Below are 23077 nucleotides of genomic sequence, written 5' to 3' on the forward strand. Positions count from 1 at the left end.
CTCTGTGCCTGGCCTGGGTGCACCCAGCCAGGCCCCCTGGCCCTGCTCAAACACCAAGTGGGTGCTGACACCAAGACTTTATTGTACTCCAAGGGAGGGGGTGCAGCCCCCTGTAGGGGAACAGCAGTAGGGGAGGCCCAGGGGCACCCAGGGGGGCTGAGCCCCTCATATCTCGCAGATGAAGGGCAGCCACCGCTTGCAGTGCACGCTCCTCCAGAGCCCATCTGGGGAGAGAAGAGGGGGGGATCAGCCCATCACCCACCAGCACCCCCACCTCCAGGGACCCCCTCCAGCCCCAGGGATAGCCCCCCAGATACCTTATACCAGCCCCCCAGTGTCACTCCCCATCCTGAGCCCCTCAGCACCCTCCCCCCATCATGGGCAGGGGCTACCCCAGCACCCCCCTGGACCCCTCCCGTAGAGCCCCCACTGACTGTTGGTGCAGAGGGCGGTGCAGAAGCGGCGGCCGGGCAGGGGGTGCCCGGGCACCCACCGGCTGTAGTTCCAGGGGCTCCGGTCGGTCCAGTGGCAGCTCGGGAATGGGATCTGCCAGGGGAGAAAGGGTGTGGGGACCCCCAGCACTGGAAGACAGTGGGATGGGAATGGGACATCCAGGGTGGGCATTAGGGATACTGGGACAAGGCTGGAGCACCCAGGTGGGCACTGGGCACACTGGGGTGGAGTTGTGGCTCTCGTGGTGGGCACTGAGAACACTGGGAATGGGATCAGGAAACCCAGGTTTTGCACTGGGAATCGTGGGACGGGGCTGGGACACCCGGGGTGGGCATTGGGGACACTGGGAGGAGACAGGGTGCCCCAAGGCCAGGGTGGTGGGCGCATGGCGGGGTCCTTACGGCGGGCTGGCTGACGGCACCGATCCAGACCAGGCCGGCATTGGTGTGCCGGCGCGCCAGGAGCAGCAGGAACGTGTTGGTGCGGGAATCGTGGATCGAGGCCAAGCGCCCGCGGAAGCGCCGGGCACAGATGTGCTGCAGGGACACGGCTGTCACGGGGGACACTGGTGCCCCCACCCCGACCCCCCACCCATCCCACCCCATCCCACCTGCGCACGGCGGAAGCTTCGGCAGCGGGTGATGATGACGTAGCGGCAGGTGGCGGTGCCCGGCATGCTGGGGACACCGAGTGCCTGCTTGTCACTGGCCCCCTGGCACCCGCTGTATTCCTCAGGCATCTCCAGCTCTGTCACGTCCTCCTCATCCTCCACCGCAGGGCTGGCAAGAGCTGGGGACACTGGCTGGGTCACCCTGAGATCAGGGATGTCCCCGCAGGCAGGTGGGGGTGTGGGGGACACTCACCAGAGTGACTGATGCAAACTGTGCCCAGCAGGGCCAGGGCAATCAGCAGGCAGGGACGCATGGCACAGGGACACTGGGGATACCACTAGCACCCTTGGGAGATCCCAGAGCCCCATCACTCTCGGCCACCCTGGAGACACCCCCATGGGCCATCTGCCACCCCCAGCGTCACCCTGTCGTCCCCATATCCCCTCAGAAACCCCCCCCATATCCCCTCTGTCCCTCCACCATCCCCAGTGCCACCCTGTGCTCCATCCCCTCTGCCACCCCCATGGCCATCCCCACAGACCCCAGCCCTCCTATGCCCACCATGTGCCCAGTTCCTGACTTCCCACCCTTGGTCACTCCCTCCCCTGGGCATCCTATGCCATTCTGTCCCCCACCATGCCCCCTCCACCCCTGGCACCCCAGAGTCCCCAGTGCCAGACTCAGGAACCCCCAACCCTGGCAGCTGAGGGCTAATCCCACCCCTATGTCCCTGTCTCCGCTTCTCACCTAGGTCTTGGGGGCTTTTGCCCACTGCCACCCTTATATCAGTGACAGGGACACGTGCCCCCAACCACAGCCTTGTGACATCCCCAACCACCAACTGTTGGGGACAGGGTGGGGGACACCCCAGAGGGGCTCTGCCAGCACCCTGTCCAGCCAGTGCCTGGGGTGTGCTTGGTCCAGGGGAGGGGGTGCAGGGGCATGAAGAGGGGGCTGTGGGGTTTGGGGTGCAGGGTGTGGGGAGGGGGCTGTGGGAGTTTGGAGGGCAGGGTGTCAGTACAGGGGCTCAGGGAGGTTGGGGTACAGGGGCTGGAGGTGTTGGGGTGCAGGGGTGCACAGGGCATGGAGAGGATTGGGGTGCAGAGTCGTTGGGGGGGCTGTGGGTGCTCAGCTGTGGGCTGGGGGGGCTGGCCAGGGGAATGGGAGATTTAGGGGGGGGCTCAAGGGGGTCTGTGGGCAAACGGCCAGGCTGGACCCAGGGGGCCACAGCCGTTGGAAAGGAAGTGGCCCTTGGGCAAGCATGGCCAGCGGGAGATGGTATCAGCACCCCAACATCCCCTCTGCACCCCCAGCACCCCCCTCCAGCACATGCTGCACCCCATACACCCTTCTTGCACCCCTCAAACTGGAGCAGCCCCCACTCCTCCACCCCCCAGCACCCACCAGCTGCCTTGGGCACCCACGTGCAACCCCCAACCTGTAGGCCCCCCTCCCTGGGGGCCATGTGTGTCCCACTGTGGGCAAAGACTCCCTCCCCCCTCCCAGTGTCCCAATGTCCCTGTGGTGTCCCCAGGGCCAGGCTGGGTGGTGTAAGGCTGTGGTGGTGACATGTGGCCCTGTCACCCCTATAAGGGGGACAAGGGGCAGAGCTCCCCCAGACTGCAGGTGAGGAGAGGGGATGGGGACAGGGACATGGAGAGGGACATCAGAGTGGGCTCAGTCCCTGGCTGTTGGGAACCAGGCTGGGACAAGGCTGTTGGGGGACACGGGGGTCTCTGGGATGCCAGGAGTACGTGGGAGTGGCACAGGGGAGGGTGGAGGGACAGTGGGGATAAGGGGCACAGAGGGGCAGGATGGGGTGAGGGACACAAGGTGGAACTGGGGGTGGCAGAAGGACAGCTGGGACATGGGGGATGGCAGAAGGGCCACAGAGAGAACAGATTGTTACCAAGGGTGGCAGAGGGGCTCTGGATCATGGTGGGGGGTAGCCAAGAGTGACAGGGCTGTGGCATCTCCAGAGGGTGCTGGTGGTGTCCCCAGTGTCCCTGCATGTCCTACTACCATGTGGCCCTGCCTGCTGCTCGCTCTCGCCCTGCTGGGCACTGTCCCCGCCAGCCACCCTGGTGAGTGTCCCCCTGCCCCACTGAGTGACCCCCACACCCCTGCCCACTCCCAGGGACGCCCCGGGGACACCCTCAGTCCCTGCCGTGCCCACAGCGCTGATGCCACATGCCCACGGCTGGCACTGGGTGGCGGAGGGACCCCCGGTACCAACCCTCCCCCTGCTGTGTCCTGCAGCGCCCCGCCAGCTCCAGGGGGTCCCCGCCGGTGAGACCACCCAGATGCGCTACACCGTGGTGAAGAAGCTGCGCACCTACTCGGGCGCCCAGGTGAGGGGACACGGGGCACAGGGCGTGCGGGGTGTACCAGGATGCCAGGCCGTGCCCGTGCCACGGCAGCACTGCCGGGAGGTGCCCGTGGGCACAGGTGAGTGCCCGGTGCCAGCCCGTGCCCGTCCCACAGCGCTACTGCCAGGACGTGTACCGGGGCCGGCTGGCCTCGGTGCACAGCGCTGCCCGCAACCAGGAGCTGCAGAAACTGGCACAAACCTACAACATCATCATCTCACCCTGGATTGGAGCTGTCACCAGCCGCAGGGTGAGGGCACTCCGGGGACAAGGGGCTGCCAAAGGGGTGCTGGGAGCTGGCGAGGAGATCGGCTGGGGGCTGCTTCGTGGGGGGCGAGGCTGGGTTTTGAGGCATGAGGGGCTGGCCATTGGTTGCTGGGGCTGGTTTTTGGGGTCAATGGGCTGGGTAGAGGGTGGTGGGGGCTCTCCCTGGGGACTGAGCTGTTGGCACAGCAGGCAGGACAGTGGCAGTCCTACTGGGAGGACTCCAGCCCCTGGAACTATGCCAACTGGGCACCCACCCACCCCTTCCATATTGTCACCACCTGCACCACCCTCAGCATCCGAGGTAAGGTCACCCACCCACCGTGTCCGGGCTTGGGGGGCGCTGGGGAGGGGAGCACAGGCTGCTGGGGCATTGGAGGAACATTGGGAGGGCTCTATGGGGAGGGGGCTACAGGGCACTGGGTGAACTTAGGGGAGCACCGAGGGCACTGGGAGGGGTTACAGGGCACTGGGGGAGCCAAGGCGGGGATATAGGGGGCACTGGAAATGGTTGCAGGGTACTGAGGGTACTGAGGTGACCTGGGAACCACCCATGGCCCTGACACTGTCCTTGTCCCCAGATGGGTTCTGGAGAAGCCACTTCTGCTTCCAGCTGCGCCCCTTCATCTGCCAGTACTGAGCCCCCAGCGCTGCCATGGCGCCCCAGTTCCTTTCCCAGTAAAGCAGAGGTGTCCTGAGCCGTGTCTGTGTGCACCAGGGCCCTGGGGACTCGTGGGGACAGCACAGCGAGCGGAGGGGGCAGCGATGTTTATTATCCCCAGCCCCCCCACCCCACTGGCACAGCACCCCCAGGCCGGTACAAAAATGGTGCTGTGGGTGTGGGGCTCAGTGTGGGGTCTCGGCGTGGATCTCAGTGCCAGGGGGGGCTGCCAGGGGGGTGCCAGCCATCCCCAGCTCCTTGGCTCGCCGCTGGCACTCGCGGGCCACCACCACGGGGCTGACAAACGCCACCAGCACCACGGCAATGAGCCCCAAGTTCATCTGCGGAGGGGAAGAGTGTCAGGGCAGAGGTCTGGGGAGTCCTCCCCACATCCCCTGTGTTAGGCCAGGACACTTGGGGCAGCTCCATTTCCCCAGGAGCAGGACACCCATCCTTCTCTGGTGCAGGGCCCCCATTTTTCATGGCATAAGACCTCACCACTCCTGTGGGAAGGATTCCATCCCTCCCGGGGCAGCATCCCCATTTCCCTATGGGGCAGGACCCCCATTTTCCCGTGGGCAGGATCTTGATCACTCATGGGGCAGGATCCCCATTTTCCCACGGGCAGCACGAGGATCCCCACTGTCCCAAGGGATGAGACCCCCATTTCCCCATGTGGCAAGCTCCCTTCCCTCCCAGGGCAGGACCCCCATTTCCCCATGGAGCAGCCCCCCAGCCCTCACTCGGGGGGCCCACAGGGCACACTCACATAGAAGGGGTCCCCCTGGAGCGGCCCCTGCACCAGGGCGACACAGGGGTACTGCAGCAGGGCCACCAGCGCCGACAGTGCCATGGCCAGCCCGTAGAGCTTCCCGAAGTGCTGCGGGGGGAACCTGCCAGGCACCCGCGTCACCAATGGGCATCTCCTGCCACCCCTCCCTGGCCCCCTCCTGAGCCCTGACAGCCCCACCGCAGTACCCTGTCCCCTGACACCTCCACCGTGTCACCTGCCACCCTCCAGCCCCACCGCCATCCCCTGCCACCCCATCCTGACCATGCCACCCTGTCTGCCCCCTGTCACACCCACAACAACGGTGCCACCGTGCCCTGCCACCCTGATCCCCCGTGGCAGTGGCTGTCCCCACTCACGCGATGGCCAGGAAGGCGGCGTTGCCGCCGTACAGGAAGGAGCGGCTGATGACCTGCAGCACGAAGGTGCCGAACTGGGCGGGCAGGACAGGCACGGCGGCAAACACGGAGAACAGCAGGCACAGTGCCACTGTCACCACCAGCGACAGCACCGCCGACCGCAGGTCTGCCAGCGTGGCCAGGATCCCTGTGGGCATGGCGGTCACGGCATGGGGACACGGCCCCCCCCGTGTCCCCTCTCCAGGTGCAGTGAGCTCGGGCACAGGGGTGGTGGCAGCAATGAGGACACAGGGAACAGGGAGCACAGGGAGTGGTTAGCCCCACAGTGCGGGGCCAAGGAGTCCTTCTGCTTGGGGTGGAGGGCCATGGGGGTTAACTACCCGCAGGTGACAGGGCTGGGGGCTCAGCTGTCCTTGGGGTGGGGTGGGGGGACAGTTACCCTCAGGGCGGGGGCCCTTTCCCCGCTTGTGCCGGTCGAGGATGAGGCCATTCCAGGGGGCACAGAGCACCCCGCAGAGCTGGGTGAAGGCGAAGGCGTTGGTGTAGGTGCTCACTGTGGGGGGACAGCGTCAGGCGGGTGGGGCTGGCCCTGGGGGTCCCTGCCGTGTCCCCCCCACCACGATGCTTTACCCAGGGCGTGGTCCCCCCCCGCCAGGTGCTCGAGCTGCGGGTTGAGGGTGCCGATGAACAGGTAGTGGCGCAGCTGCATCACCGAGAGCCAGGCCACGTGCCAGGCGAAGAGCCACGAGCAGGCGCAGGCCCGGAACGGCGTCCCGGGGGCGTCCCCACCTGTGCAGGTGTCAGGGCGGGGCCCATACAGACACACCCCCCCCAGGCCACACCCACACCTTGTCCCTGCCACCCACTGGGGCCTCACAGCCACCGGTGTGACCCTGCCCATTCAGATATGTCACCGAGCCCACCCTTTGACTACGCCCACACGCTGCCACACCCAGAGCTCCTTAATTTGCATATCCCAGCTGTCCTCCAGCCACGCCCATCCACCAGCAGTCCCCGCCCTTTATTTGCATATATAGCCACACCCAACCCACACTCCTCATTTACATGGAACCGCCCACAGTCCGCTTTGGTCACGCCCACCCGGTCAAGCCCCTCCCCAAATATCAGCCCCACCCCACCAAGCAGATTCCCCCTCCGGCACCTCGAGCTATGGGTTCCAGGGGCGTCTCCTCGGGTCCAGCCTCTCCCGGGGGCTGCTTGTCCTTGTGGGTTCGGTAGGAGCGGGAACGCCCCCGGCACCGCAGCCTGCGGCAGGGCCTCGGTCACGCTGCGTCCACCTGCTGGGGCTGGACCTGCCCCGGGGACAGGACCCGCTGCCCGCAGGGCGGGACCCAGCCACCCTCTCCGCAGAGCCCCGGCAGGGCGCAGGCAGCCCCCCATACCCGTAGTCGTAGTCGGGGGGCAGCGGGTAGGGGATGCGGCTGCGCGGCATCAGGAAGAGGGTGCGCAGGAGGTGCCAGGCGCTGCAGGCTGCCAGGAAGAGGAACATGGCCCGCAGGGACAGCCCGTGCTCGTACAGCAGCTGCGGACAAGGATGGAGACAGGGACAGAGACAGGCTGCCACCGGCCGCCTGCTCGGGCCCTAGGTGTGTCCCCATATGTGGCCCCAGCAGTGACTCAGCTGTGTCCCAGACTGTCCCCAATATGTCCATAGATGTGACCCAACTGTTCCCAGCTCTGTCCTCCCCTGCCACCACTGCCATGTCCCTCGCACCCACCTTGACGATGAGGAAGATGGCGGAGGAGGAGTCGAAGGCCCCGTTGTAGAGGGTGATGATGATGGAGCGGTAGTTCCCGAACAGGTTCCCCACCTGGCACCGAGAGACCCCTGTGTGCCATCAGAGCCCTCCCGTGCCGGGCAGGGTGGCTGTTGGGCAGGTGGCCACCACGTGGGTGTCAGGGTGCAGGGGCAACCCACCTGCATGTTGGTGAGGATGAGGAGGATGCCACCCACCGACAGCATGGACATGGCCGGGAAGAGCATCACTGCCATCTCTGGGACAAAGGGGTCAGTGGGGACAGGGGTTACTGAAGAGGTCCCCCCCAGGGCCGGGGAGCCCCTGGCCACAGGGTCTCACCTGGGGTGGAGAAGGCGACGAGCAGGGTCCCGCCAGCATAGAGGGAGCTAAAGGGGACAGCGGTGACACGTGGGGACGGGATCCCGGGAATCCCCTACCCCAGCCCTTTGGGAGCCAGGCCACCCCAACAACCCCCCGTTCTCAGTAGCCCCCCGAGCCCAGCCCCGTCCCCGTGTCCCCCCGGTGCAGGGCTCACATGGCGATGAGGCGCGCAGCTGTGGTGCCGAAGCGGTCGAAAACGACGCCCATGGGGAAGGTCATGAAGTTGTTCATGAAGGAGCCGATGGTGAAGACCAGGGAGAACTGCTCATCCTGCCCGCTGCAGTCTGGGAACAGCCACAAGTGGGGCATGGGGACACCAGGAATACCATGGGTGCAGGGACGCAGGTACCCAGGGACACGAGTCAGCGGAGATGCAGGGGACACCGGGCATGTGGGGACACCACGGACATGATGATACCAGAGACATGGACTGGGGGACAGTAGGCACATGGACTTGGAGACAGCGGGGACACAGAGCTCTGCAGGGCATCGGGACACTGCAGACAGCAAAGGCACGGGCACAGGCACAATGGGGACAAGGGACAGCACGGGGCACCGGGACAGCGGGGTCACGAGTCAGGGGACCATGGGGACACGTGGGGGTCCATACCAGACCCCAGGGTGAAGTTGGGGCTGGGGGTGGCGGAGGGCTGGCACAGCCCCTCGAAGTAGCCCAGGTCCTTGAGGACGAAGACGAGGGAGGCCCAGCCGAAGATGATGCCGCAGAAGGCGCCGCACTCCAGCAGCCCTGACAGGAGGGTCCCCAGGCGCTTGGCCAGCCCCGCGCCCCCCGCCATGTCCCCTGCCCAGGCGGCCACTGGCCCGGGCTGTCACCAGCCTTGGGCGTCTTTGCTGAGCCTGTGGGTGACAAAGGCCAGGCGTCACACCATGCTGGCACCCTCCGGGTGCGCAGGGACACCTGGGGTGCGCAGGGGCACCTGGCAACACATGGCCACCTGGGCAAAGGCCACTGTGGCCCCGGCTCTGCCCCTTGTCCCTGGCCACAGTGGCTGGCACCAGTGTCCCCCTATGTGCCAGGGCGCAGGGCAGGGCCCTGCAGCAGCCAGGGCTTGCACACATGGGGACAGCTGTTGACATGTGGCACACGGCCATTGACAGACACACACACAGATTTGTGGGCACACACACACATTTATAAGCACACACACAGCTGTTTGCAGGCACACAGACAGCTGTTCACAGGCATGCACACCTGCACACTCGACTGTGCCTGCTCGACTGCCCATCCTGCACCCCTCACCCACCTGCACAAGGCCAGGCCCTCCTGTTGTCACCTTCACCGCCACCACAGAGTTTGAACCCCGGCAGCGTGCCTGGGACGCACCTCTGCACCCCAGTGACTCCCCCCTAATCTCCCAGGAGCACACGCGGGTCCCCCAGGCTGCCGGTCCCTGATAGTGCCCCCTGGTAGCACCTCGGGCCCCCCGATGGGGGCTCGGTCCCCTCACTGTCCCAGGACCCCCCTGTGCTGTCCCTACTGCCCCGAGCCAGCCTGGCCCAGGACCTGGCACAACCCTGGGGACACTGGCACACTGCTGGGCATCCGAGTGCGTGCTCTGGTGGCAACACACCCCGGGGAACACCAACATCCTCCCAGGGACACCAGCATCCTCAGGGGACCTGGCACAGCCACGGGGACACTGGCACACTGCTGCACACCCTGGTGTGAGCACTGGGGACACCACAACAACACACCTCACCCCAGGGACACCAGCACCCTGCTGGGGACCTGGCACAGCTCTTGGGAAACTGGCACACTTCCTGGTGATGCTGGCACAGTCCCCGGGGACATTGGCAACCCCCCGAGGACACCAACACAACCCCCCCGGGGCCTGGCACAGCACTTGGGAAACTGGCACAATCCCTGGAGACGCTGACACAGCCCCTGGGGACACAGGCATGCTGCAGGGGACAGTGACACACCCCCCAGGGCTCCAGCACAGCCCCTGGGGCCCTCCCTTGGGGACGCTGGCACAGCTCTTAGGGACACTGTCACATCTCGGGGACCCTGCCACCCCCTGGGGGATCCTGTCATGTCTCCAGGAATCCACTCACACTGCTGGGGACCATGACATGTCTCCTGGGGACACTGCTACCCCAAGCACTGCACTGCACTGGGGACTGTCACCGTGCTGGGGCTGACAACAGGTCACCCCACAATGCAGCTGGGACTCCCCCGTGACCCACAGCTGGGTGGCAAGGGCACCAAGGCCACGTCACCCCCAGTTCACTGTCCTCCGTGCCCCCCCACCTCCCTCACCCACACACAGCCTGGCTCGGCTGCACCGAGCCCCTGTCACCGTGTCACTGCCCAGGGCCTGTCCCTGTGCCACTGCCCTGCCTGCTGTGATGTCGGGTAATGAGGCCTCATTACAGTGACCAGCAGCTGAAGATTAACCTGGACAGAGCCGGGGGGGCCAGCCCGGGGGCACCTGTACTATTTTTAGCCACTTGAGTGGCCAAAAATAGTACAGACTGGGGGTGTTACAGCAGCTGGGGGACACCGGGGCTCCCTGACATATGGGGGTCACTGTCTGGGCCACCCCGAGCCACTCACTGTGGGTGTCAGCCACTGGCGTGACTGGGGTGTCCTGGACACACTGTCTCTGCCAGTCACACGGGTGAGTCCCCCCGGCAGTGACCCCCCCACACGGGTGAGACCCCCGCCCTGGTGAGCCCCCGGACTGGTGAGCCCTCCACGAGGGAGCACGGCTCCGGTCGGGGGTCCGCAATTCTGTCCCCTCTGTCCCTGCTGTGTCCCCTCAGCTCCCCCGGGCCGTGGAGGGGGCAGGTGGGCTCAGAGGACCTCCGGGGGCTGCCATGGGGGTGGGCGAGCACCGCCCGCGCCCCACGGAGCAGCCCCGGCCGCGGGGGCTTGGCCCGCACACGTGTGGCGGGGGGACACACGGGTGGTCCCGGGGGTGGGCAGCCGTGGGGCCCCGCCGTGCCGGCCCCCCGAGCCTTCCCCACGGCCCCGGGGCAGACGAGGCTCCCCCGCTCCGCCACGCGAACCCCCGGCACCGCCCCGGACATCCCGGACGTCCGCATCGCGGCCACGCCGAGTCCAGCCCCGCAGGCCACGGCCCAGGGCCCTCGGTCCCCCCTCTCTCGGATCCTCCCATCCCGGTCACAATCCCCTCCCGCCACCGCTCCGTGTCCATCCGGGCCCCTCCGCGCCCCGCGGCTCCTCCCGCCGCATCCCCGCGCCGCTCACCCGCCTCCCGCCCGGCCCGGCGGGGAGGGGACCGGGCTCTCCCCGCCCCGGTGCTCCCGGTGCTTCCGATGCTCCCGGTGCCTCCGATGCTCCCGGTGTCCCCGGTGCCGCGGTCCCTCCCGCCCCCCCCTCTACTGCGGGCGGAGCGGAGCTGCCGGGCCTGGCCGGGCCCCGCCCCCGGGCCCGGCGGTTCGGGGGGCGCGGGAGGCGGCCTCGGTGGAGCGGCCCCGGTCACCCGCGGGCCCGCCCAGGAGGGGCCGTCCCGGCACGGAGCCCTTCCCCGGTGCCGCCCTTACGCCCCCCGCGGGTGCCCCCCTCGGCACCTCCAGGTGTGACATCTCACCTGTTGTCCCCAAGATGCGCTCCTGCTGGCGCCACCTTCGGGCCACCCTTGGATCGCCCTTGTGGTCACTCGGGCCAGTTTTCAGAGATGCTTGGGTCACCCTTTCGGCTATTCCTGGACACCCCAGGACTACCTTTGGGCTATCCCTGGGCCACTCCAGCTGTGCCATCCCAGAGCCATTCCTGCTGTGTTGTGCTGCCTGTCCCTCGTCCCCCACCCCCTGTCTTCGCCCCATCCAGGACACTGCTGGCCCTCCTGTCACCCTGCCCTTGGCCACATCCTCTCCTCTGTCCCTCTGTCCATCCAGCAGTGCTTGCTGCCTGGTCTGTCCCCACCTGTCCCCACTGCTGCAGCCTCTCATCTGCTCTGCCAGCTGCCCTTCTGTCTGTTCATCACCCGTCCATCTGTCCATCACCCATCCATCTGTCTGTCACCCATCCATCTGTCCATCATCAGTCTGTCACCTGTCCATCTGTCCCCTTCCAATCACAACTCTATCCATCCCATCCATCTGTCCCACAACCATCCAGCTGCCCATTACCTGCCCTTCCCTCCACCAGTCCATCTGTCTGTCTTCCCCATCCTTCACCCATCTCTCCATTAGTCCACCCCGTCTCCAGATGTTCTCCGTGCATCTGTCTGTCCATCTGTCCTTCTCTCCTCATGTTCACCTGTCCATCAATCCATCCTCCACCTCGCTGTCCACCCACCTGCCCCCTCCTTCCATCCATCCTCCACCGTCCGTCCGTCCGTCCGTGCGTCCGTCCCCTCCCTATCCACCCTGTCCGTAGCTCCCCAGGCGGGTGGGCACCAGCACCCACAGCCCCGCCCGGGCGGGCTCCCCCTGCCCTGCCCCGATCAGCGGTGTCCGGCCGGGGGCTCCGCGGCCGGGCTGGGGGCACGGGCGGGGGGAGCGGATGGCGGCCCCTGAGTCAGCCCCGCGCCGCCCACGCCCCCTCCCACGGCTGCCGCCGCACCAGCTTGTGGCATTTCGCTCGCCGGAGACGGCGCCGCAAACACGCGCCGGTGCCAGCCGGTGCCGGTGCCGCCGCAGCCCGCGCGGCCACGCGTTCCCCCCCCCACGCGCGGCACCGGCGTGGGGCCCGCGCGGGACCGGTGCATCCCGCACCGCCGCCACCCGCTCTGCCCCGGGCCGGGCAGCGCCGCGCCGGCACCACGGACAGCGCCGGTCTGGAACCACGAACAGCGCCGCGGTCCCGCGTGGGTGCGCGGCCCGCCGCCCCCCGCGCCCTCCCGGCGGCTCGCCGGGTGCGGAGCTCCCGGCCCCGCCGCACCCACCCCGGGGGCAGCCCCCGCGGGGTCCCGCCGTCCATGGGGCACCAAAGCCCGGCGCCGGTCCAGGGATCGTGGGACAGGGGCAGGGACGGACGGACGGACAGACGGACGGACGGACGGACGGAGACCACCCTCCGTGTCCCGCGCTCACAGCTCCCCACTCGAGCCCTGCGTCCTTTCCCCGTGGGGGGAACCCATCACACCCCCGTGTCCCCGTTGGGAGTCGCTCTCCTGAGTCCCTCAGGGCGTGTCCCCCATGGGCGCCCGCGGCGCATCCCCCGCTGTCCCCGCTGTCCCCGCCGGGAGTCCCTGTGCCCACCCCTGTCCCGCCTGGGGCGGGCCAGCCCGGGAAGGGTTAAACGGCGGGGCCGGCGCGGGGGGCGGAGCGGCCGCCCCGGGATAAGGCGCGGCGCGGGGAGGGCTCAGCCCCACGGAGTCGCGGGCAGCGCCGCGCCGAGCCCACCCGTGCCCGAGCCCGAGCCAACCCGTGCCATGCCCCGGGGCGGCGGCGGCTGCTGCTCCCGGCGGCGCGGCGGGGGCGAAGGGGGCGAGCAGCGCCCCCCGGCACCGGCCATGACCCCGCGGGTGGGCAGCGCCTGAGCGGCCGCCCCGCCATGCGGCCCCCCACGGCTCGGGACCTGCCCCCAGGTAGGCGCGGGGTCGGGCGGGGTCCCGCGGGTGTCGGGTGAACCCTGGGGTGCCACCCGGAGACCTCGGTCCCGGCTCGGGGTGCCCCGCGGCGCTCGGGGTGCGGGTGCCCCGGGGTGAGTGGGAAGCCCCCGGTGCGCGGGGACCCCGGGGCCGCCCCGGAACGCACAGCCCGGCGTGGGGGCGCAGTCCCGGGGCACCCCAGGTTGAGCCCCCCGCGACCCCCCGGCTGCCCGGCGCGAGGGTGCCCCCGACCCACGAGGTGCCTGCTGCCAGCCCAACCCGAGGTGTGGCTGTCTCATGACCCACGGGGTAGCCGGTGCCACCCCGGGACCCCCAGCCCAGCGTGGGAGTGCCCCATGACACGTGGGTACTCGCTGCCATCCCGGGCCCCCCGGGGCAGCGTGGGGGTGCCCCACGAACCCCGGCACACCCTGTGCAGCACCGGCGCGCGTAGCCCGGCTTCCGGGCGCTCCACGATCCACGGGGTACACGGTGGCATCCAAAGACACCCAGCCCGGAGTGGGGGTACCCCACGATGCCCAGCGGGGTGTGCCCCACGACCCAGGGGGTACGCGGTGGCAGCCCTGGATCCCCAGCCCCGCGTGGAGACGCCCCACGGTTCCCCGTGTGGGCACCGCGGGGAGCCAGGAGAGCCCGGGTCACGCCGCGGGTGGGTGCCGCGGGTCTGTGGGGTACCCGCAAGTACCGGGGGGGGGGGGGCGGTTTGGCACCCGGGGGGGGGAAGCTGAGAACCGGTGACTTCAGCTCCCAACTGAGTCAGCCCGCGGCGTGGGGGAGTGACAGATGGGACGCGGGTGGGGGGCGCACGCCGGCACGGGGCGCCGGGGGAGGGGGGCGGCGCTGAGCAGATGCGCCGGACGCCTCCGTGGGTGGGTGGGGGGTGGGTACCCCCCCAACTCGTGGAGCACCGGCAGAGGGGAAGGGAGGGAAGGGGGCGGTGGGACCCCTCGGTGCATCTCCGGTGTGACCTCCGATGCACCGGAGGGTCCCACCGCCCCCCTCCTTCCTCTCCCCTCCCCCGGTAGCGGCGACTGGGCGCATCCACGCATCCCCGGGCGTGGATCCAGGCCGCCGGGCTGAATTATGGATGAAGCTCTCGGGTTGCAGCCTGAGGGGGGGATGGACACGGGTGGGGGGGGGGGGGGGAAGAAGGGGGGGGATGCTGAACACCCGGAGCGGCGGCGCGTGTCGTCAGCCCGCGCCCACGCGTGCCCCGCCCCACACGTGGCCGCGGCACGCGCGCACGTGGCACCGCCCCGTTTGGGGAGGGGGCACGGACCCCCCCCCAGACTGGGGTGAGGGGGGTCCCAGGGGTCTGTGACCCTGTGAGGGGTTCTGGGGGACCGTGGGGCGGGCACGGTCCCGTGGGTGTGTGGCCACGGCAGGGGGGGTCAGGGAGCTTTGGGGGTCCCTGGGGAGCGTGGCCCCAGTGGCAGGAACAGCCTCGGAAGTTTGCAGGTGGACAGCCACCTTTTGGGGTGCCCGGCCTTGGTGCTGTGCAGCAGCATAGCCCTGGGGGGTCTCTGGGGACCACAGTCCTGTGGGCTGATGTGGGTCTGGGGGCTGCAAGGGGTGCTCAGTGCTATTGCGTGTCATGACCTTGGGATTCTCCCAGGGGTCTGTGGTGCGAGGGATCTCCTAGGAGACCGTGGCCCTGTGGTTAGGCAGGGCCTTGGGGGGTCCCTGGGGAGGCATGGCCCTCAGGGGCCTCCCGGGGCCCATGGTCCTGTGGGTGGGCAGAGTCCCCCATCTCGGGATGTGCAGCCCTACAGCGTGGTGATGACCTTGGCGTTCTCCTGGGGAACCATGGCCCTATGGAGCTGGCGTGGCTTTGGAGGGCTTCTAGGAGTGCCCAGCCCTATGGGGTTGTCGTGACCTTGGGGTTCTCCTGGGCAACCATGGCCCTAGGGGTGGGTACAGTCCTGGGGGCCTCCTTGGGGCGTCCAGCCCTATGGAATGATCAGGACCTCAGGAGTGTCCTAAGGAACCATGGCTTGATGGGGTGGGCACGACCCTGGGGGGCTCCTAGAGCCATCCAAGGCCCCCGGGCCGTTCCTGGAGTGCCGCGGCCAGGCGGGTGGGCACGGCCCCGGGAGGCTCTGGGGGCTGCGGGGGGCGGGCGGCGGCGGCGCGGGGGTCAGGGACGCGCGGTGCCCCGCGCTGACGCCCCGCTGTGCCCTCAGGCGGGCGCCCGGCGGCCCTGCTGCTGCTGGCGGCGCTGGTGTGGGTGCCCGGCGGGGCTCCCGCCTGCCCCGCGCTCTGCACCTGCTACGTCTCGCCGCCCACCGTCAGCTGCCAGGCCAACAACTTCTCCTCGGTGCCCGCGGGGCTCCCGCCCGGCGCCCGCCGCCTCTTCCTGCAGAACAACGTCATCGGGGCGCTGCGGGCGGGCACCTTCGGGCCCAGCACCGTCACCCTCTGGCTCTACTCCAACAACATCTCCTCCATCCAGCCGGGCACCTTCCGCCACCTGCCCGCCCTGGAGGAGCTCGACCTGGGTGACAACCCGCACCTCCGCGTCCTGGCCCCCGACACCTTCCACGGCCTCCACCGCCTCCAGGCCCTGCACCTGTACCGGTGCCGGCTGGCCAACCTGCCCAGCGGCATCTTCCGCGGCCTCCGCAGCCTCCAGTACCTCTACCTGCAGGAGAACGGGCTGCTCTACCTCCAGGTGGGTGAGGTGGGGTGCTGGGCGATGCCTCCAGGGCACAGAGGTGGGACTGGGCAGGGTGACGGGTGACAAGCCATGGAGACAGGATGGTGCTGACAAGGCCAGAATGCAGGGCCAGGACAGGAGATGCTGAGGGAGCAGGGTGATGGCCGTGGGGCAGGACCGTGGGTGACACCAGCATGACACGGACGTGGGACAAGGTCTTGCATGATGCTCATGGAGCAAAGACACAGGAGAGGGTGACGGGCAATGCCGGCTGGACTAGGACTCATGGCAGGGCTCTGTGGGGCCCACACCAGTGGCTCTCCAGCTGATGCCCACCAGGCAGGGCCACAGAACAGCACAGTGGAGCCCCACCCCACACCCACCCCTCTCCCATTCCCCGCAGGACGACCTCTTTGCCGACCTGGCCAACCTGAGCCACCTCTTCCTGCACGGCAACCGGCTGCGGGCGCTGTCGGAGGGCGTCTTCCGGGGGCTGTCGAGCCTGGACCGCCTGCTGCTGCACGCCAACCGGCTGGCAGCCATCCACCGCCGCGCCTTCGGGGGGCTGGCGCGCCTCACCATCCTCTACCTGTTCAACAACAGCCTGGTGGCCCTGCCCGGGGACCCGCTGGCCGCGCTGCCCTCGCTCCAGTTCCTGCGCCTCAACGCCAACCCCTGGGCCTGCGACTGCCGTGCGCGCCCGCTCTGGGCCTGGTTCCGCCGCACGCGCGTCTCCAGCTCCCCGGTGCCCTGCGCCAGCCCCCCGCACCGCCGCGGCACCGACCTGCGCCACCTCCGCCCCCGCGACTTCGACGCCTGCCCCGAGGACGACGATGATGACGAGGAGGTGGAAGATGGCAACGGCGGCGGTGGCAATGGGGTGGCGGTGATGGGCACCCCGGGGCGGGCGCTGGGTCGGCCCGGCACCCTCCCGGCCGCGCCGCCCTCCGCCTTCTACCGCGACGGGCTGCCCCCCCACGACCTGCGGGGACCCCAGCCCCGGCCGCCCCCCCCGTCCCGTGACTCCCGCGGGCCCCCCGAGGACGCCGGCTGCCCCCATGACCCCTGTGCCCCCATGGCCGCCGCCACGCCCCACCGGCCCCCCGTCCTCCTGCCCCTCCTGCCTCTGATCCTGCCCCGACTCTGAGCCCCCCTTGGCGCCCCAGGGGGTCCCAGGTCCTCAGGGTGCCCATGTCCTCCTTCTCCCCAGGGGAGGCCTCAAGAACTGTGGGGAACAGCCAGCGGGGGGGGGGTGCAGGATGCAGAAGGGACGCTCTCCCATCCTGAACGGGAAAAACCCCCAACAGGAACCAAAAGGTGGGAAATTATTTATTAAAAATGGTCTTATTTTGGGAGAGCGGGGCCTGGCTGCTGTGGGTGGGCCACTGTCGTTCCAGGTCACTGCCTGCTGCTCCTGAAATATTGATGGAAGCGGCGGGTGGCAGGGCAGCGAGGCATGCAGGGCGCTGCGGGGGGGGACGGACGGACACCCCCTGCGGGGCGTGTGGCCACACGCAGCCCTCAACACACCCAGCGCCACCGCGGGGCCGGTGACACGCCGGCTCTGGTGACGCCGACACCCCGCACCCCTCGCAGAGTGCTGGCGGGTGTCACGGGAGCCGCGGGGCGCAGAGCCACCCCCGCGCCGTCACCCGCGCCCTGCACAGCCTGACCCACTTCCCGCAGGCGCTGGCACACAGATGGAGCAGACGCTGCCGGGCTGCGGGCGCAGGGACAGCGCCCACCCCCTGTGCTCTGTCCCTCTGGGCGTGTGGCACCCCTGGCCTGCCTCTCGGCAGTGTCCCTCACACAGCGTGGGGTGTCCTGCAGCGGGTATAACTCGCTGGGTGTTCACGTCCCCCGGGTCCCTTGTCCCTTCCAAGTGTCCCTGGGGTTGTGTGGGGGTGTCCGTCTGTGTGCGCGCAGACTGTCCCCACGTGGGTGTCCCCATGCCCCCTCCCCCCTGGTGTCTGGCTGTCCCCAGGTGGTCTTTGCCCAGGCAGAGGTGTCCCTGGGTCGTCCCAACATGCTCCCATCCGTGCATGCTCAAACAGGGCTGGGTGTTCTGGGTGTGTCCCTGTGAGGGTGTCCCTGTGCCCTGCCCCTCGAGGGCTGTGTCCCTGTGCAGGCCCTCCTGGCTGTCCCCTCTGGTGACCCCCAGCACAGACAGGGAGGGGCTGAGCCCTGTCCCATCCCACTGGGGATTACAAGGGGCTCAGCCCAGCTCTGCCTAATCCAGGGGATTACACGGGCTGGGCCCAGCCGGGGGGGGGGCACCCCTGGGTGCCCCCCACAAGGACACGGCACGTGGCAGCTGGGGACAACAAGGGGGGCTCCCAGCAGCAACGACGGGCACCACGTACCCCAACACATGGCCACAGGGTGGGTTTTGGGGGGCGAGGGGAGCACAGCAGACGCCCCAGGTTTATTGGGGTGATGGGTGGGGGCTCAGGCAGTGCCGCTGCCCTGCTGCATTCGCTTGAGCAGCTCCTCGTCCTGCAGCGACAGCTCCGTCAGCTTCTTGCCCATCCGCTCGTGCACCTCCAGGTACTTGGCCACGCAGCGGTCCAGGCACACGCATTCCCCTTTGGACAGCTCCGACTCCTTGTAGTGCGGGGGGACGCACTTGCGGTGGCACGCCTGGGTCATCCTGCACGGACCGCACCGTGCCTGAGCCCCGCGCCAGCCGGGACCCGGCCCCGCACCCCGGCACACACTGTACCCCGCCATCGCCACCCCCAGGACCCCGACCCCGCACCCCAACATCTCCTGTACCCCGCCATCACCACCCGCGAGACCCAGCCCCGCATCTCAGCACCCCCCGTTATCGCCATCCCGGCACCCCCAGCCCTTGCACCCCAACACCTCCTGTACCCGCATCCTCACCGACCGGGACCCCGGCCTCTGCACCCCAACAAGCCCAGTATCCTCCATCATCGCCACCCGGGCACCCCTAGGACCCCCCGCAGTCCCCCATCCTCAGGCATCTTCTGTTTCCCTCCCCATTTCCCGGGTGTCCCCTAGAACGCCCGCACTCCCCTACAACCCCAGTACCCGGGGTCCTCCACTGCCTCTGACACCCGACAGTGTCCCCCAAGCCACGGTACCCCAAAGCCCCCAGTGCTCGCTCCCGGCGGGCCTCACCGATTATACATGTCGGCCATCATTTCAACCTCCAGTTCGGCCGCCAGCTGCTGAGCCCGCAGCGGATCCATGGCGGCCAGCACCGGCCCCGTTCGGATTCAGCCCCGATCACGTTCCCTCTGGGCCCGACCCCGCTCGGATCCGCCCCGTTGGAGCCCCACGGTCCCGCTCGGTTCGGGACCCGGCGGCGGCTCCCTGCAGGAACCACGTGGGCGCCGCTCTTCCGCCCACCCGCGCAGTGGCCCCGTCCCATCGCCGGCACTGACCAATCGCTTGCAGGCAGAGGCGGGACCAGGGGTGCGCCTCTGCCGCTGATTGGTCAAATGGAAGGGGCGTGACGCCGGCGGCGGCCGAGCGGCGGGAGGGGAGCGGCAGAGCGCGCGCTCTGCCCGGCCTTTGCCCCGCAGGGGGCGTGGTCACGAGGAGGGGGCGTGTCCGTGCATGAGAGGGCGTGGCCACCGCCGGGACCTCACCCGGGCATGGCCGGGGGGCTTCGGGTCCCGCCCCCTGTGTCCCCTGTTCCTCGTCTCCCTGGGTTCTCCTGTGTCCCGCCGTCCTGCCCGGGCTGTCCGCGTGTGACCTGTGCCCCCACGTGTCTGTGTCCCCCATTTCCCCCCGGGAATATGTTCCCCCCCCGCGCTCCCCACGTCCCCCGTGTGCCCGTGTCCCCGTTGTGTCCCCCGTACACCCCCGCGTTTCTGTGTTCCCCACCTCGCCCGTGTGCCTGTGACCCCCAAGTCTCCCTGTCCCTGCCCAGGGTGTCCGTGTCCTCTGTGCCCCTCGGGTCGCACGGCACGGTTCGGTCCCCTCCCCGCGGGCTGCTTTGGGGTGTCGCCGCTGTCCGGGTGGGGCTGTCGGCGTGTCCCCCCTCCCCAGCCATGGCCGGGTGTCCGGCCCGGCCCCACGCGTGCCCCGCGGGTGGGCGGTGAGTGAAGGCGGCACCTGCCCCCGCCGGGTAAAAATAGCACCGGGCGGGGGGGCTGGGGCGCAGCAGGGGTGGCGGAGCGGGAGCAGCCGGAGGGTACGGGCCGAGGGGCTCCGGGGGGCTCCGGGAGCAACGGGGCTACGCGAGGCGGGGGTGGGAAGGGGAGCGGCCGGGAGGGTGCGGGCTGGGGGGCACCGGGGAGGAGCACCGGAGGGCGGCAAGGGACACCGGGAAGGGGTTATAGGGGGCAGGCAGTGGGAACTGGAGGGCACGGAGAAGACACGTGGGGCCGGGAGAGGGACGTGCCGGTGCCGGGATGGGATATGGGTGGTCGAGAGGGGACATGGAGGGAGGAGGGGGCACAGGGGTGCTGACATGGGGCATGAGGGCAGTGGGAGGGTTGGTTTGGGGCTTGGGGGGCTGCAGGAAGACGTGAAGGGACCGGGCTGTGCTGTTGCGGTGCCGGGATGGGGCATGGGGGAGTCGGGGTGGGGCAACCGGGGTGCCCAACGTGGGAGTGCCAGGGCTGGAGGAGGGCGTGGGGACAGAGGCAGGAGGGGGTTAGCCGGGCTGGGGGGTTATGGGGGGCATCGGGGGGCACCCCAGCGACAGCCCTGTGCCCCTGCAGCAGTGACCGCAGCAACATGGAGGCTCTGGGAGACGCTGAAACCCCCACCTCGGACACCCCCACCGCGAGCACCCCCACCCCCGGCACCCCCACCTCGGACACCCCCACCCCCGGCACACCCACGCGCGGTAGCCCCACCCCCGGCACCCCCACCCCCGGCACCCCCACCCGCGGTAGCCCCACTCCGGACACCCCCTCTGACCCCGCCGCGGGGTCGGGGGAGAGCAGCGGGGAGGCGACGGCTCCCCGGGGTGGGGAGGAAGCTCGGGAAGCGGGGGGCGATGCGGGGGACATGGGGGGTGAAGGGAAGAACACTGGGGGTGAAGGGGAGGATACGGGGGGCTCAGGGGAGTGCGCAGGGGGAGAGGCTGCCGGGGATGGCGGGGCAGAAGCACCCAGGGGTGCCGGGGGCGATGCCGGGGAGGCCGAGGATGGTGGAGATGCCGAGCCAGGGACAGCCGGGGGCACCGGAGCGGGTACCGAGGAGGGTACCGAGGGAAAAGCGGCGCCGGCAACAACTGGCAACACCCGGCGTCAAAAGGTGAGGAGGGGTTGGAAGGGAGGTGGCGGCACAGCCAGGGCAGGAGGCAGTGGGAAGGGCAGCTGCGGCACGGATGGGGACAGGGGTGGCTTTACTGAGGCAGGGTGAGAGTGCCAGGGCCAGGATGACAGTGCCAGGGACATTGTGTGAGTGACACTGACCGTGCTGGCAGTGCCACCCTGCCTGTTGCTTACAGGAACCCACTTGGCTTCAGGACGAGGACGACGAGCTGTGGCCCGAGTTCCCTCCCTGCTCGTCCCCAGAGGGGGCCACTAGCCCCACGTCCCCTATGTCCCCCACGTCCCCTACATCCCCCACGTCCCCTACATCCCCTACATCCCCCACGTCCCCTACATCTCCCACGTCCCCTATGTCCCCAGCGTCCCCCACAGGTAAGAGCCATTTGGGCGATGGCACCCAAGTGTCCTGGGGTCACTGCTCCCCCACAGTGTCCATCCTCCCCAAGGAAAAGGACCTTGAGCCCCAGGGGTGCCCAGGGGGGTGTGGGTGCCCTCTTCCACCCTCTGACCCCTCCTCTCTCCTTGCAGCTGGCACCACCGAGGACACGGGGGGCAGCAAGAGGTGTGTCCCCACGGGTGGCACCCCAGTACCCCACGGCAGGGATGGCCCCCCACAGCCCCCTGCTCATGCTGTCCCACCCGTGTGTGCCTGCAGGGGTGCTCCAGCGGGGGGGACACGGGATAAGACAGCTCCTGGTTCGGCGGGACAGAGGCTGAGGCTGGAGGGGGCCGGGGGACGGCCACGAGTGGGGACCCGGGCGCAGGGGCGCAGCGCCATCCTGGAGAAGTTCGGAGGGTGAGGGGGGCCTGGCCCCATGGGGGGCAGGAGACACATGGAGGGAATGGGGGACCCGGGGTCTTGGGGGGGCTATAGGACAGCCAGGGACAGTGGGATGGATGGGCCATGGAGCAGTGGGGGTCTTGGAAGGCCATGAGGCAATGGGAGGTACAGGGGAAACTGGGGTGCCTGGCGAGGTATTGGGGGGCACAGGGCAATGGGATCTTAGAACTGGGGGTCTGTGGGGCAATGGTGGTACAGGGGGGGACATGGGGCAATGAGGGACAGTATGGGACACGGGAGATATTGGGGGGCATGGGGCAATGAGGGGTACAGGGAGGAATGGGGGATCCATGGAGCGGTGTAGGGGGGTGGGGCAGGGGGGCCTGTGTGACCATGGGGCAAGTGGGGCATTGGGGGCCCAGAGCCACGGGGTAATGGGGTCACAGAGGGGCTGGGGTCCCTATGAGGGACGGTGGGGTGTGGGAATCCCACAGCCCAGGTCCCCCCAGGGCTGCCAAGGGCCCAGCCCCACACCTGCGGCGCTCAGGGGGGGCCGCCACGGTCAAGACGATGCTGCTGGAGTGGTGCCGCGCCCGCACCCGTGGGTACCCGGTGAGTGCAGCTGGGGGGCGGCGGGAGGGTCCGGTGGGGGGTGCGGGGGTGGCCTGACCCCCCTGTCTGCGCAGCACGTGGACGTGCAGAACTTCTCGGGGAGCTGGGGCAGCGGCCTGGCCTTCTGCGCCCTCCTGCACAGCTTCTTCCCCGACGCCTTCGACTTTGCCGCCCTGGAGCCCAACGCCCGCCGGGACAACTTCGCCCTGGCCTTCGCCACTGCCGAGTGCGTGAGCGCATCCCCGGCCCCTCGGTCCCCCCGGCCACCCCTGGCCCCGGTGACCGCTGAGTCCCTTCCCGTAGGGAGCGGGCGGGCTGTGCCCCCCTGCTGGAGGTGGAGGACATGGTGCGGCTGCCGGTGCCCGACGCCAAGTGCGTGTACACGTACGTGCAGGAGCTGTACCGCTGCCTGGTGGCCAAGGGGCTCGTGAAGACCAAGAAGCGCTGAGAGGGTCCCTCACAGCCCCCCAGCGGTGCCATCCCCCTCCTCGTCCCCTGCTCTGTCCCCCAGCAGTAAAGGCCGTGGTTCCAGGAGGTGGTGGCCTCGTCTCTGGAGGGAGGAACGCTGGCACCAAG

At 69.2% G+C, this 23077-nt stretch overlaps 6 protein-coding genes across 8 annotated transcripts; 3 read left to right on the top strand and 3 right to left on the bottom strand.

The window, feature by feature from the left end:
- Positions 1-91: 91 nt before the first annotated feature.
- Positions 92-1950, bottom strand: PRG2 (proteoglycan 2, pro eosinophil major basic protein). Its single transcript, XM_053946922.1, has 5 exons — positions 1317-1950; positions 1064-1242; positions 855-989; positions 435-546; positions 92-224 (listed from the first exon to the last, which is right to left on the bottom strand). The coding sequence occupies exons 1-5, from the start codon at positions 1375-1377 to the stop codon at positions 166-168; spliced, it is 546 nt and encodes a 181-aa protein (XP_053802897.1). The 5' UTR covers positions 1378-1950; the 3' UTR covers positions 92-165.
- A 368-nt stretch (positions 1951-2318) lies between these two features.
- On the top strand, positions 2319-4395 carry LOC128790300 (bone marrow proteoglycan-like). The gene is made up of 5 exons (XM_053946921.1): positions 2319-3148; positions 3324-3415; positions 3549-3683; positions 3890-4001; positions 4279-4395. Exons 1-5 carry the CDS (start codon positions 2704-2706, stop codon positions 4335-4337), a joined length of 843 nt encoding a protein of 280 aa, XP_053802896.1. The 5' UTR covers positions 2319-2703; the 3' UTR covers positions 4338-4395.
- A 54-nt stretch (positions 4396-4449) lies between these two features.
- SLC43A3 (solute carrier family 43 member 3) lies at positions 4450-11291 on the bottom strand. Of its 3 annotated transcripts, none has more exons than XM_053946916.1 (13): positions 11227-11291; positions 8259-8506; positions 7803-7932; positions 7607-7653; positions 7447-7523; positions 7247-7339; positions 6911-7050; positions 6670-6773; positions 6138-6296; positions 5947-6060; positions 5508-5694; positions 5128-5251; positions 4450-4699 (listed from the first exon to the last, which is right to left on the bottom strand). In XM_053946916.1, the coding sequence occupies exons 2-13, from the start codon at positions 8443-8445 to the stop codon at positions 4544-4546; spliced, it is 1518 nt and encodes a 505-aa protein (XP_053802891.1). In that variant the 5' UTR covers positions 8446-8506; positions 11227-11291; the 3' UTR covers positions 4450-4543. The 3 variants fall into 3 exon arrangements, with proteins under 3 accessions (XP_053802891.1, XP_053802890.1, XP_053802892.1); XM_053946915.1 differs by lacking the exon at positions 11227-11291 and adding an exon at positions 10884-10967; XM_053946917.1 differs by lacking the exons at positions 6138-6296; positions 11227-11291 and adding an exon at positions 10884-10967.
- Positions 11292-12954: 1663 nt separating this feature from the next.
- RTN4RL2 (reticulon 4 receptor like 2) lies at positions 12955-17205 on the top strand. The gene is made up of 3 exons (XM_053946918.1): positions 12955-13170; positions 15378-15865; positions 16254-17205. Exons 1-3 carry the CDS (start codon positions 13137-13139, stop codon positions 16995-16997), a joined length of 1266 nt encoding a protein of 421 aa, XP_053802893.1. The 5' UTR covers positions 12955-13136; the 3' UTR covers positions 16998-17205.
- A 1028-nt stretch (positions 17206-18233) lies between these two features.
- On the bottom strand, positions 18234-19215 carry TIMM10 (translocase of inner mitochondrial membrane 10). Its single transcript, XM_053946923.1, has 2 exons — positions 18995-19215; positions 18234-18500 (listed from the first exon to the last, which is right to left on the bottom strand). Exons 1-2 carry the CDS (start codon positions 19063-19065, stop codon positions 18299-18301), a joined length of 273 nt encoding a protein of 90 aa, XP_053802898.1. The 5' UTR covers positions 19066-19215; the 3' UTR covers positions 18234-18298.
- Positions 19216-19675: 460 nt separating this feature from the next.
- On the top strand, positions 19676-23035 carry SMTNL1 (smoothelin like 1). The gene is made up of 8 exons (XM_053945879.1): positions 19676-19919; positions 20548-21088; positions 21285-21480; positions 21637-21670; positions 21764-21904; positions 22399-22501; positions 22576-22727; positions 22805-23035. The coding sequence occupies exons 1-8, from the start codon at positions 19873-19875 to the stop codon at positions 22947-22949; spliced, it is 1359 nt and encodes a 452-aa protein (XP_053801854.1). The 5' UTR covers positions 19676-19872; the 3' UTR covers positions 22950-23035.
- Positions 23036-23077: the final 42 nt, after the last annotated feature.

This window comes from Vidua chalybeata, chromosome 6 (assembly GCF_026979565.1).
Source record: "Vidua chalybeata isolate OUT-0048 chromosome 6, bVidCha1 merged haplotype, whole genome shotgun sequence".
In the NCBI taxonomy this organism is placed as follows: Eukaryota; Metazoa; Chordata; class Aves; order Passeriformes; family Viduidae; genus Vidua; species Vidua chalybeata.

Excerpts from the sequence above, each read along its gene's own strand:
- SMTNL1 (XM_053945879.1), top strand. The coding sequence starts at position 19,873 with ATGGCCGGGTGTCCGGCCCGGCCCCACGCGTGCCCCGCGGGTGGGCG. Across the intron at positions 21,905-22,398 it reads ATCCTGGAGAAGTTCGGAGG|GGCTGCCAAGGGCCCAGCCC; the intron begins GTGAGGGGGGCC and ends AGGTCCCCCCAG. Across the intron at positions 22,502-22,575 it reads CCCGCACCCGTGGGTACCCG|CACGTGGACGTGCAGAACTT; the intron begins GTGAGTGCAGCT and ends CTGTCTGCGCAG.
- PRG2 (XM_053946922.1), bottom strand. The coding sequence starts at position 1,377 with ATGCGTCCCTGCCTGCTGATTGCCCTGGCCCTGCTGGGCACAGTTTGC. Across the intron at positions 1,243-1,316 it reads AGTTTGCATCAGTCACTCTG|CTCTTGCCAGCCCTGCGGTG; the intron begins GTGAGTGTCCCC and ends CAGTGTCCCCAG. Across the intron at positions 990-1,063 it reads GAAGCTTCCGCCGTGCGCAG|CACATCTGTGCCCGGCGCTT; the intron begins GTGGGATGGGGT and ends GTGTCCCTGCAG.
- TIMM10 (XM_053946923.1), bottom strand. The coding sequence starts at position 19,065 with ATGGATCCGCTGCGGGCTCAGCAGCTGGCGGCCGAACTGGAGGTTGAA. Across the intron at positions 18,501-18,994 it reads ATGGCCGACATGTATAATCG|GATGACCCAGGCGTGCCACC; the intron begins GTGAGGCCCGCC and ends CGGTCCGTGCAG.
- LOC128790300 (XM_053946921.1), top strand. The coding sequence starts at position 2,704 with ATGGGGACAGGGACATGGAGAGGGACATCAGAGTGGGCTCAGTCCCTG. Across the intron at positions 3,149-3,323 it reads TGTCCCCGCCAGCCACCCTG|CGCCCCGCCAGCTCCAGGGG; the intron begins GTGAGTGTCCCC and ends TGTGTCCTGCAG. Across the intron at positions 3,416-3,548 it reads GCACCTACTCGGGCGCCCAG|CGCTACTGCCAGGACGTGTA; the intron begins GTGAGGGGACAC and ends CCCGTCCCACAG.
- RTN4RL2 (XM_053946918.1), top strand. The coding sequence starts at position 13,137 with ATGCGGCCCCCCACGGCTCGGGACCTGCCCCCAG. Across the intron at positions 13,171-15,377 it reads GGCTCGGGACCTGCCCCCAG|GCGGGCGCCCGGCGGCCCTG; the intron begins GTAGGCGCGGGG and ends CTGTGCCCTCAG. Across the intron at positions 15,866-16,253 it reads ACGGGCTGCTCTACCTCCAG|GACGACCTCTTTGCCGACCT; the intron begins GTGGGTGAGGTG and ends CATTCCCCGCAG.
- SLC43A3 (XM_053946916.1), bottom strand. The coding sequence starts at position 8,445 with ATGGCGGGGGGCGCGGGGCTGGCCAAGCGCCTGGGGACCCTCCTGTCA. Across the intron at positions 6,297-6,669 it reads CCTGGAACCCATAGCTCGAG|GTGGGGACGCCCCCGGGACG; the intron begins GTGCCGGAGGGG and ends ACACCTGCACAG. Across the intron at positions 5,252-5,507 it reads GCCGCCTTCCTGGCCATCGC|GTTCCCCCCGCAGCACTTCG; the intron begins GTGAGTGGGGAC and ends GGTGCCTGGCAG.